The 12,233-nt window shown below is 36.8% G+C and overlaps 1 protein-coding gene across 1 annotated transcript in view; it reads right to left on the reverse strand.

Moving 5' to 3' along the window:
* The window catches only part of LOC149313715 (alkyldihydroxyacetonephosphate synthase, peroxisomal-like), a 69,628-nt gene that overhangs the window by 13,463 nt on the left and 43,932 nt on the right, over positions 1-12,233 (reverse strand). The window contains exons 11-15 of the mRNA XM_089519691.1: positions 10,840-10,967; positions 6,635-6,686; positions 4,187-4,263; positions 2,020-2,132; positions 827-896 (exon numbers count right to left, since the gene is read on the reverse strand). Coding sequence (XP_089375817.1) covers positions 827-896; positions 2,020-2,132; positions 4,187-4,263; positions 6,635-6,686; positions 10,840-10,967 — 440 coding nt within the window. The remainder of the gene's footprint in view (positions 1-826; positions 897-2,019; positions 2,133-4,186; positions 4,264-6,634; positions 6,687-10,839; positions 10,968-12,233) is intronic.

The following is a 12,233-nucleotide window of genomic DNA, read 5'->3' on the forward strand; positions in this document are numbered from 1 at the left end:
TATGGACTATATGAATCTAAACAGAAGGGCAACTCTAAAGCAGAAACTCATACAGAGATACAAACAGTGCATTAAGTGCAGCCCATTTCTCTGTACCAGGAGGAACTGCGCTGAATCTGTACAAATTGCTGAAAGACGGTGGAAAAATCTGTTCCTGAGAAGACTGACTGGATGGAAGTAAAAGAAGAGTACTGCAGTGACACAAACTGACAGTCCTTCTTGTGTATTCGAACTCAGAGCTTAAAATAATGTTAATTTCTCACAGCATATTAATGAGCCTGAAATTACTTTTTTAGGTAACTCCCAGTAGTCATTTCGAAGGTTCCAAGTCTAGAAATTCTAAGATATTTTTAAAGGTTCCAGAGCATCTTAAAAAAAACACTAGGGACTGCAAACTACAAAAGCAACCATACCTATCAATCTGCATTTAACTATCTTATCAGATGATCAGAGCTTGAAGATGATTGTTCAGCAGCTGGAGATGAGAGATATAAAAGGACCTCGAGTCTGCCTCTCTCTTACCAAGCCCAACTTCATGGGTTTGTCATGGATATAAATAAAGGTTAATAATAATAATGGATGGTGTGCAACATCCAGGTACAGATGTTTTTTACCTAGCATTCAAGAAAGAAGCACAGCGACCCAGTCTGCACAGTTTTTAAAGAAAGAACTACAAAAGCTCTGAACAGTTAAAATGGGGATATTTTCTCAAATAAAATGGAAGATTTTCTTCTTTTGTTTCAGACTTGTGTTTACGTAGTACTTAGAAACAGAAAATATTGCGACTAAACAAACTAAATTCTGTTTTTTAAAAAGAAAAACCTACCCGAATATAAGCAATAACAAATGTTAGCATATACCCTCTCTGTCCATTGTCTTCTCCAGCTGCAAGACCACTGCAATTTGAGGACAGTAAAATATTATCACACTAGCTATTACAGTATGCAAAATAGCAAAAATGTTTCAGATCTACAATTTGGGTTGGTAGATTAGGCTGAATTAGAAATTTAACAAATTCAATTGTTTTTTAAAGCTAGCAGATGAAGAATTGAGTTGCAGGAAAATTCTCAATTCAGTAAAAACATTTTTAACCTTACAACAGCACTCATACTTTCTGAGGAAATTCTCAGGTGCTGTTTTGGGTAGCCTCTATAACAAATGATGGAAAAAAAATCATTATATTGAGAAGCTGGATGTGCATGCTCCCTTTCTGTTTCTCTGGCAAAGTGACAAACTGCACACCTTCAAGTCACCTGTTGACGTATGGTTAGAGAAGGTTAGAGAATTGTCTCTAAACACTTACAAAGAATGTTTAATGGGAACAACAGCAATAATGATCTGTCTAGTAATTTGTTTACATGAGAAATAAAGTTGTGACCTGGACAAATATCTTCACCATGGTTATACTGACCAGTCTTGTAATCAATCAAACCAGACAGATGCAAGCTACCCTATCATTACTCAGCTTGCTATGAAAACGAAATCTTTTCTGTTTCTTCCTACCAGCACAGAGCAACTGGTGACAGGAGGTGGGTTACATATAATTAATCATGTTCTGTTGATTAAAGACAATTTCCTTTTTAAAACAGGCTTCCATGATTCACAGCTTTAGTCAATAAAACACAGCATTATACCTTAATCTTACAACACTGCTTCCCTTCACTGTGTTAGGGCTTGTTTGTTTAGTGTCACAAAAGCTACTTTCCTTAGCCAGAGAGACAAGGGAAAGCTTTTAAATAAAGTAGCAATGATTTCAGCTGGATTGTGGAGAATGTTACGTCTCTGCACAAAGGTATGCTAAAGAAAATTCAAGTTATTATGAATATCGTTTTGCTGCATTCTTACATTCAGGATAATTAAATTCGTTGAGTCCATTCTCACTTTCTCAAATGATTCTGCCGTACTCAGAAATGCATAATACACAAGGATTTCCATAAGCGACCATTCTTACTGTTAAGTCTACCAATTTTCATATGCTGTTAAATATATATATAAAAAAGAAGTTTTCCAAATTCATACCCAAATTTTGCAGCAATATCATAAACTTGCTTTTCATGCTGAAGAACCTTCTCTCTGTCTCCCTCAAAAAGCAAGGTAGCCACACATAACAAGTTGGGATCAAATCCTTTGAACTGTGGAAAGAGATATCTCTGTTACATTAAGGTCATGTGTACACATCCAGAAAGTATTAAAGTTGCTCTAGCTCTGTAAATCATTTACAATGAACTCATTTTCAGAGGCTACTGTTATTAAAGGCAGTATCAACTCCTCTGAGACAGATTCACCAACATTTTAAAACTGCTGCCCTACACTTCTACATTTCTCTAGTAGTTATGGAGGAAGAGGTTCTATTTCCTCTGCAGCTGGCAGAAGAATCAAACATATTGGTGATGGAGTCATTGGTTGCTTCTCCCTCGGTTTATGGGGAAGTCTTGGCTGCCTATGGCTACTAGGATACTCCTCTAAACACAAAACTATCTCAACGTTAATTTTTAAGTTTTAAGTAAGACAGTAGCTTTGAAGCCCAGACACCTATTTCATGTAATAATTCTCGGGTTTGCATTTCGGACATTGTGTCTGGCATCCAAAACTGTTAGTATAAATTCATTATAGACAACTTGGACCTATCCAGGAGTTTTGGACTCCAGTTCCCATAAGCTCTAGCTAATTTGGCAAATGTTTAAGCATAGTAGAAACAGACAATCTGGCAATGACAATGAAGGACTGCCCAAGACAAAAGGGTGAGCGTGTGCCTGCATCTGGGAACACTAGGGACATAGTCTATTTTTATTATTTATGGTATTTATACCCTGCCCTTCAGCCCTAAAGGCTATCAGAGCGACAAACCATATGACAAGGTTTCCAACAATAACCTTATTAGCTAGATACTGCAATGAGGGTTGGGACAAAATTACTATTTGATGGGTTCTATAACTGGATGAGCAACTGTCTAAAAAATACTCTGTGTTAATGTGGTGGGAAATCTTGAGTAGCATTCCACAGGACTTTTTCCTAGGTCCTATGCTGCTCACAATTTTAATACATGGACATGGATGAAGGTGTAGAGAAGCTGATCAACTGTGCAAGCAAACCCAAGCTGGGAGAGTCAACAAACTCCAGAGAAGTCAAACTGAAAAGGATGTGGACTGACTGGAACATTGGGCTGAAACCAACAAGATGAAATTCATAGATGGGTGTGAAGTTTTAAATTAACATTGTTACTAAAAAATTGCAAGAATGTTACTTTTAATGTGTTACTGCTAAGCTCTGTGCTGAAAAACCACTGAAGAGAATTCCTAAATCATGTTTCCTAGACCAGTGTTTCTCAAGCTACCTGAGGTGGGGAACAAGCAATTTTTATTTTTCCAATATGTAAAGAACTTTCATAATATTTATTATTATTATTATTATTATTATTATTATTATTATTATTTCATTTTCTTATATTTGTGCCCCATCGGTTACAACTGTTTCTTTGTTTGCTGGAAACTCTCCAAGTACTAGCAGCCAATGGCTCAGGGACAGGCACCGATTAAGGGCTTGAAGGACCACCACTTTGAGTAGCACTGTTCCAGACCACAATCAATATGGCTGCAGTAAAGAAATAGCAATCAGTTGTCATGTGCCTTGTTTTGACAACAATGTTTTATTGATATAAAAACCTATTTTCTGTCTTTTCCTGCCTCCAATTTTAAAATGTATTGTTAAACTGTATAAAAGCTTTACTATGATTTGAAGTTTTCAAGTATTCAGTTTACATATGGTTAAGTTCCCATGTATCATCCTCTTTAAATCCCCTAATCAAGAAAAAAAAGATAGTAACCATCACTTTTTTAACTGCATATTTTATTTATTTCACTTAAAGGCCAGTTACTGTAATACATAGCACACAGAAAACACATTTCAAAAGCTAATAACACATAGTCAAGAGGAATATATTTAGAAATGCTAAAGCTGATGTCAAGAATGCAGCAAGCCTGAAAACTCACTTTTAAAAACTATAAGATAATTAAAATGTATACCAAGTGTTGTTAACATCCCTTTAATTTTATACACTACTATCATATTATCTGTGGTCGAGATATGGAAGGTGAGGCAACAATTTTTTTAAAGTACCCTTTCACTTAAATAAATTGTATGCTTGTACGTGCAGAATCTGCATCAGTCAAATGTGCAACTACAATACCTTTGTGATGTAGAATTTTTTCAGTCCATCCAAAAGTGATGTAAAAATGGAAGCAACCTGTGGTTTAAGAGCATGTCCTTGGCAGGGGAGGAGAGAAAGAGGGAAACTTATAAGACAACAGCAATATTCAAAGTGTAGAATTTTAATCAGAGAATGACTGAATGGCTTGAGCATCATCAATATGATTCTGTTTCTTAAAAAGGCTTATCACATTGGGCTAAATTCAATGTTTTGTCAACAGTCAACCCACTGAAATCAATTGGACTTACGTTAATTGTGACTAACACAGCTGAAAGTGATGGACACACTGATGGACACAATTTTTAATAAAGACTAAGGGGCAACTGGTTCCAGTCGGCTCGGGACCACAGAGACCAGACGGCCCACTCTTAAAGCAGTCTGCTGCCACAGTCTCAAACAGGCCACCTTAGGCAGCCTCAAAACACCTTCTGGCCGCGTTGGGAAGTGTGTCTTCTGCATGCTGGAAGCTGCTCTTTTTGGCCTGTCTGTGTCAGGGATTAGTCTCCAATTTTGTTTTTCGCACCAGGCACCGCCCCCACCCCATACACAACTCTAACATATATTGTTTATTTTTTGGTCATTTAAATGTCATTTGTATGCTGATGCTTTCCAGTTACCTTGTGTATTTTTTTTAAAAAAAGACCAATCTCTGAGTGCTTTTAAAAACTGCCAGATGTGTTGTCATTGGGGGATGTGCCACATCAACAATTCAACAATCAGAACTGTGTACAGCTGGATTCTGGGGCAAGTTACCAAAACTGGTTTCTTCCGCACTCCATCACAAAATAAAGATGGCATCTTCTAGCTAAAGTGCTGAGTGCACTTCCACACTGGTCCCATTCTTGGGGTTTTTTTTTGGGGGCGGGGGGTGAAAATTCTGTATATATCCTTTGTTAATCTGGGATGTAAATATATATAAAGATTAAGCAGCACTCTAATAAACCTCAGTAATAAGGGTCTAGCATCTTTGTACTTTTGACTGCTGAAATTTATAGCTAAAACTTGAGTTTCATACATTCACACACAGTCCTGGGCCAAAAATACCACAATGCAACACTTAAATAAGCAAATATCCTTAAATTCTACATGTATGCTCACATGCTCTCCCTCTCTCTTTATGTACTGCACATAATCAAAACCGTGGAGTATCTTGTTTTCCAAAAAAGTTTCCTAGCTATTAAGGATTATGCAGCAGTCTGGCTCATAGACATGCACAGCAAAATTACTATGAGATTTCTCATCTAAGCACAGGTTATTTTTGGTCTGCATAGTTTTTACTGATGAGGCTGCACAGGGGAAAGGGGGAGTTTGTTCTCTGTATAACATAACACCCCTTCCACACTACTGGGCACTAGGGATGGGAATCAAGAGACTCTTCAGATGCTGTTGGACTACAAGCTCTAACCCACATTCCCTGGGGTAAAATATTCTGGGAGTAGCAATCCAACAATACCACTCTCTACAATGTTTCACCTAGAAATACACATGAAAACATTTCAGGTTCTCTCCTTCCACCTCCTACTGTAAATATGGCTCAAGAAGGGGCAAACAATATGGTTCTAAACAACTGACAAACAATACTCCTCCTTCTAAACATTAGCCAAAACCTATTTCTTCATTCTACTCCGTCCAGAAGAATTCTGAATTTGTTAAATAAGAGATTAATTGACCTGGAGATTAAATTCCTAGGAAGAATATAGGAGAACATACATTATAATCATAAAATGTTTATTATTTGAACAAGTCCTTGAAGGAGCTGGCTGTTACAAATATTGTTACAATGCCTTATGCTGAGGTTTGTTTTTCAGAAGGGGTTTCTTTTCATTTGATATAGAAAGCATCCTGTTAAAGTAGTCTCTAATATATCATATGAATTTTAAGTGATTAAATCTACATAAATTTGTACATGAATAATAGTATTGGATAACAAACCACACTGTTTTTGTATTATATGCACGTGTGAGTATCAGCTTGGAGGAAGTACTGCCTCCTCTGTGAGAAAAGGAAGGCATGCCTTTAAGATAAAAACAGATGGCAATTGCCAGGCTGAGCAATTCTGCTGGCAATTACCTTGGGGCAAAAGATGGGGAGAATCTGCTGGTGGACCTCAGGCAGCCTAATTAATTTTTGTTTGTCTATGACCAGGTTAGGAAAGCAGACAATTGCCTTTTTGGACATCCTTTCTGTTAACTTCTGGTGAAGGGTAGTGTACCAGCTTCAGGAATGGCATGGGTCTCAACAGTACCTGGGGCATGTTAGAAAACAAAAGCATTGTATGTGAGTCAGAGTTAGAGCTGTGTGTAGAGAGGCAGAGGCAGCAAATTAGTAGATAAAATATTCATACTGTGTGATAGATGCACCTAAAACCAGAAGAATGGCAAAACATTTGGCATTAGTTTACAAATCTAAGAATTAGTAAAAACTTACCAAACTGGAATTGTTGATTGTCCATAAGGCGAATAGATGCAGGGGCACATCGCTACAACAGAAAAGTTACTCATTAATATAGAATAATGTCAATATAAAATACAGCAGATTGAATTATGAAAATGTTATATGAAACATCTGGCACTGGATTACTGCTGCTGCCCAACCATATTAAATAGTGAAACATTTTATGGATCTTTAGGTTCCATCAATAATGGAAAAAGGACATTCAGTAGGAACTGTTAACCCCAATTAGAATAGATGCATTAAAGCCACTGATTAAATGATTTACTCTTGTTAGGATTAACAACCAGATTTAGCGAGCAGAGAACAAGATTAACATGGTTAGAAAAAATTGTAATTATATCATGTCAGCATTTGCCTGTAAATAACGTATTACCGTTTGTATTCTATCTAGTCTCAAAGGAGTTTATTGCACTGCCCTTTTCCATCCTTCCCTCCTGAGCTAGGCATGAGATGAAAACTTTTTACTGCACACTTCCATGCCCAGGAAGGAGGCATCCTGTACTTGATCCAGACTTCTCCCATACTTTGCAAAGAATGGGAAAATCTCATTCTTTGCAAAGTATAGGAGAAGGCCAGATAGTGCTAGATAAAATCTGTGTCTAAAAGTTTTCATCCCACGCCCAGCTCAGGAGGGAAGGACAGAAAAGGGCAGTGATAAACTTCAAAGACTGCAGATAATTTAGACACCACTGAAGATCAATGTTACACAAGATTTTAAAAACCACGTTGAACAGGGGATTGAAAACCAAATTTAATGAAAACCTTTTAGGATATATTGATAACGGTATATAACTGGAAGATTTAGATTTTACAGTGATAATAAACTAGAAAAACCAGTAAGCCACAATTGTTTTAGGGAAAAATGCTTAAAGAATTTAAAATTTGTGAATACTGTATAGATACTAGACACTGGATCAACCATAAAGATATAGAGAGCAACAGAAAAGAACTTTAATGTAACAAACAACAAGAAACCTGTCTAGACAGTGAGGGCATATATACTTTTGCACCAGAACGGTAACCAAAGAGCTCGTATTTTAAGAAAGGGGGGAAAGAACAGAGACACTGATCTTTGGAAAAGATACAAAACAAATGACGAATGGAAGGTGACTTGAGAATATAACAGTAGAGAACAGGAAGGCAGAAATGCTGTGGATCACAGCCTTTGAACAGCTATTAGGATGGTTCATGAGACATGTTAATAGAAGTAGGCCAGACAATAGGGCCTTCCTGTCCCCTCTTTTCCTCCATAATTCCTTACATCTTCTGAAAAGCCACTCCTAAAGATTGTTCTCCCCCCAAAAAAAGACCTACAGCATGTATACAAGTAGAAATTCCTTCTGTTTGTCTTCATGATCTAGATTCACTTCATCACTCTGCAATAATTATATTTCATGGTTTCATGAGATTGTCCATCAAAGACTCCCATGCGTACACTGTGTCTCACAATGTACAAACTTTTTAAAAAATAAATTTTGCATATTTTTTTTTTTTAAAAAGAATGATTTCAATGTAATGGGTAAAATTTACTTCAGTATCCTTTTATCATCTCAGCAGACTTAATGCCAACTCCATTTTTGTGGAGATCCGTTCTGGAGCCTTATTTGTTTTACTGACTCCCAACAATACAGAAAAAGAATTCAGGGTTTGTGCTTGGCTTCTTTCTCATCCACGATAAGCCAGAATTCTTATGGAGCTCTGGCTTGTGCTATATAAAAACACCCAATGTACCATTTTTTAAAAATTAACAGTTTGTTTCTGTTATCCAAAGTATTCAAATAGCTTGTTTCATATAAAATACTTTGCATTTATAGCCAGCCCTCATATCCACGAATTCCACATCCAGAGTGAACCACCTCCAGCTTGAAAATATTAAAATATATCTCCAAAAAGCAAACCTTGATTTTGCTGTTTTGTATAAGGCCCACCATTTTACTATGCCATTGTATATAATGGGACTTGAGCATCCACGGATTTTGATAGCCATGGAGTTCCTGGAATCAAACCCCAGAAGATACCAAGGGCTCACTGCATTTAATTTATGCAAGAACATGTCGATACTGATGTCACCTCATAAATGTATTCCTCTTTTAAACCCCAAAGCACCACAGAAAGAAAAATGGGAATAACGACATTTCATACTCTAAGTGATACAAAGAAGTTCCAATGTAGGAAATACCATTCTCTAGTCTTTCCATACTACACAGATACGGGTTTGATCCAGGCTTCAGCACAGTTAGAGAAGACTTACTGAAATCAAAGCAACCTATAAGGTCATGACTTAAGAATGAAAATGACCAGTTCATAAGCTGTTAAAATTTGTATTATTTTACAAGAGCAAACAATGTAGAATATATCATTTCAAAGGATTGTGTATATTAACTAATACATTTACCAAAAAAAAAAAAAAAAGGTTAAGAACAAATATTTGTTTTGTTGTTTAACCCAGTGTCTCACCAGTGCCTCACCACTGACATGATGGGTCACTCTTCCTTCTGTAGCCCTCCATGCCACCCAAAAACTGGCTTTAAAGTTTAAGCTTCTTTTTTTAAACTCTATGGAATTAAACTGAAAATGAGAAGAATCTTACCCAAGAGACTGCAGGTATCCCTAGAGAATTCTACTGTACTCAGGGAAGAACTACTAGTGTTTGGTACTGGAATTTACTCATCTGTAATCATCATTACTCAGTCTCAATTAGGTTTAATTCTTCTTACAACTAGACTTGAAAACTGCCTCTCAGAAAATTTACAGCAGTGGCAGATACCTGAGGTCTTCTTATAGACCTCATGGAACTAAAGTGTTATTCAAAATTCAAATCACTTTTTTATTGATCATGCACCATTAATTTTTCTACTAACCAGGAAGATAATTCAGAGGCTACATGATTGTTTTGCTTAGAAGGTTTCTGACTTTTTATTGCAAATACTTTTGAAATCCCCATATATGTGTTTCTTTATGTCTTTGAGCTTGACAAATGTGATATGAACACTCATAATCTATAACACATACAGTGCGCCCGTGTCATACGTCATACGCTGAAAGCTGCAAGGGGAGAAGGGGTGGGGCGTCCCATAGGGATGAATGGGGATGACTAACATTGGCCTGTTACAGACAGCCAAAATAAAGCTTCTTCGAGTCACTTTGGAGGTATGGTATTTCAATGATACATGCGTCCTAAGAGTCCAAAGGCCGCACCAAAGCCACGCTCCAGTCCTAAGGACTGGAGTGCAGCTTTAGTGAAGCTTCCAGACTCTTAGGACTCATGCATCATTGAAATACCATACTTCCAAAGTGACTCGAAGCAGCTTTATTTTGGCTGTCTGTAACAGGCCAATCTGACCTTTTATGTACTTGGAACAAAGAATGTCCAACCAGCTGACATTCCATGCGATCAGAGGCACCTCCAGACTTCCGCACCTTCATGTCTTTCCCTAACATTTTTGTTCTTTTAAATGCAATAAACTAAATGTGTACTGCACATAAGATGTCTGAAGATTACTAGTGACACCATTGTAGATCAGGCTGAAAACTGAATTTCATTTCATTTTTTATCTGAACCGTCAGAAAATCTTCTCTATTTCTTCTCTTAGCAAGAATAAGTCTGAATTCAACCATGTGTAGTCATGCATCTCTCTCTCTCTGCCTTTACTTCGTGAACGAAGATTCATGAAGGACTCATCCCGCACTTTCTACAAGCGCACTGATGACTAAAAAAGCCAATCCAAGATAAACAAGTCTGGTTGCAGAAAGCACAGCAGATGTTTCCGGGTTGTGGTTCTTTCTGCGCTGTCGTTTCTCTTTGAGACTCATTCGGTGTGAGCTTTCAAAAAAGGCTGCATTATCGTGGATAGTGCGTCTCCATGGCTCCCGATGCAAGGCCAGCGTGGACCATTGCTGGTGATCAATTTGGCCGAGTCATACATACTTAACTATTAAATATTGCCCAAGTACAACAGGAGGGTGGTTGTTGTTTTTTAACAGTATCAGGTTCACAGAAATGTAAGATTTTATTTAACCATTTAGTTGCATATGGTAAAGCCTCCTCACATATATTTTCTGCCTCAAAAAGAAGGGAGTGGAATGTTAGTATGCCATCTAGTGAAAGCTTTCAGAGACTGCTCCTTTTATATAAAAAAAGTGCAATTAAAATACAATTGAAGATAAGATTACTTTACCTGCTTTGCTACTTCTCTTAAACAGGCCACCCCTCTCTCAAAGTTTGGAAATACTACAGAGCCATACTTTTGGTATTCAGGGATTGGTCGAATTTTTATTGTAACTTCTGTTACCACTCCAAGGGTTCCTTTATAAAAAGAGGAAAATAATCATTTTGCTAATGTAGCTGAATGACTTATAAGATTTCACAATTTACAAAGCAAAGTCTAGAATCCTATTGCTTTCCATTTATTTGAAGTCATTTTGGTTAAATTAATTTTGAAAACCATATGACACTTTCACTGAATTCTTTAAATGTTTGTTGTTTGAGAACATTCAAATGGAAGTGTACAGTTAATGCAGTATTTCTCAAACTGTGAGGAACAGGCTTCTAACTGCATAAATATTATAATTTGAAAGATTATGCATTGCAACCATTTAAATACACTGCAATGGCAAAACATCTGTAATAATAGCATGCAATATTAAAACTGCCATATATACTCAACTATAAATCAACCTCATGTATAAGTTAAGGGCAAGTTTTTTGGCCAAAATTATGGATTTTGATATGATCCATGGTAAGTCGAGGGAGAAACGTAAGGGTATGGAACAAAGGACGCAAAAGACTCTCTTCATACAGAAAAGTTTTATTCAAATTCTTCTAAGCTAGATTCCTCTTGACACTCATTTGAGGAGAAGAACCAAAGAGATTCCACCACTGCCATTTCCCCACCCAAGCATTCAAAAATGCCACTCTACTCAGAGAAGGGGAAGAGTTAAAATACAGTCCACCTGGCTTTTTTGCCTCAATTTTTTGACTAAAATTTCTAGACTTATACATGAGTATATACAGTATTATTTAAAGTACCCTGAAAAGAATGTTGTAACTAAAGTTCAGTGTAAGACATTTATTGGTGAAAGCATTTAACCTGAGTGTTTTTTTTTTTCAGATGGGCTGACCAAGCACCAACATGAAGAAAATTATTTTGCACTGTTAGGATGTACAGCATTTAAGAGCATTCTCAATTTTTTTTAAAAAAATGTAATTGATAGGATTGAGGAACATATCAGTAATTTAGATGAGAAGGACATCTACCATGAAGGGCAATGGCTGGATGTTAGATTGAAGAAAAATGAATGAAGTATGATGGGAAATGACTAAGAAACAAATGGAAGAGTAGTATGCAGGTAAACAAAGGGAAGGGCTACAGAGACGAGCTCACAGGAGTATAATTACCTACTTTATGATCTGTTTCAAAATAGCTGAGATACTTAATTTACTCCAGTCCACTTCTTTAATCCACACATCATAAACCATGGTTAAGAAACTGAGATTTAGTGTAATGTCTGAATTGGCACCCAAGATCTAGTGATCAAATAGCAATCCAGAGACCCTGGCTTCACTTACATA

The sequence above is a fragment of the Sceloporus occidentalis genome, unplaced genomic scaffold (assembly GCF_023333645.1).
Source record: "Sceloporus occidentalis isolate IW3139 unplaced genomic scaffold, rSceOcc1.0.p SCAF_4, whole genome shotgun sequence".
NCBI lineage: Eukaryota > Metazoa > Chordata > Lepidosauria > Squamata > Phrynosomatidae > Sceloporus > Sceloporus occidentalis.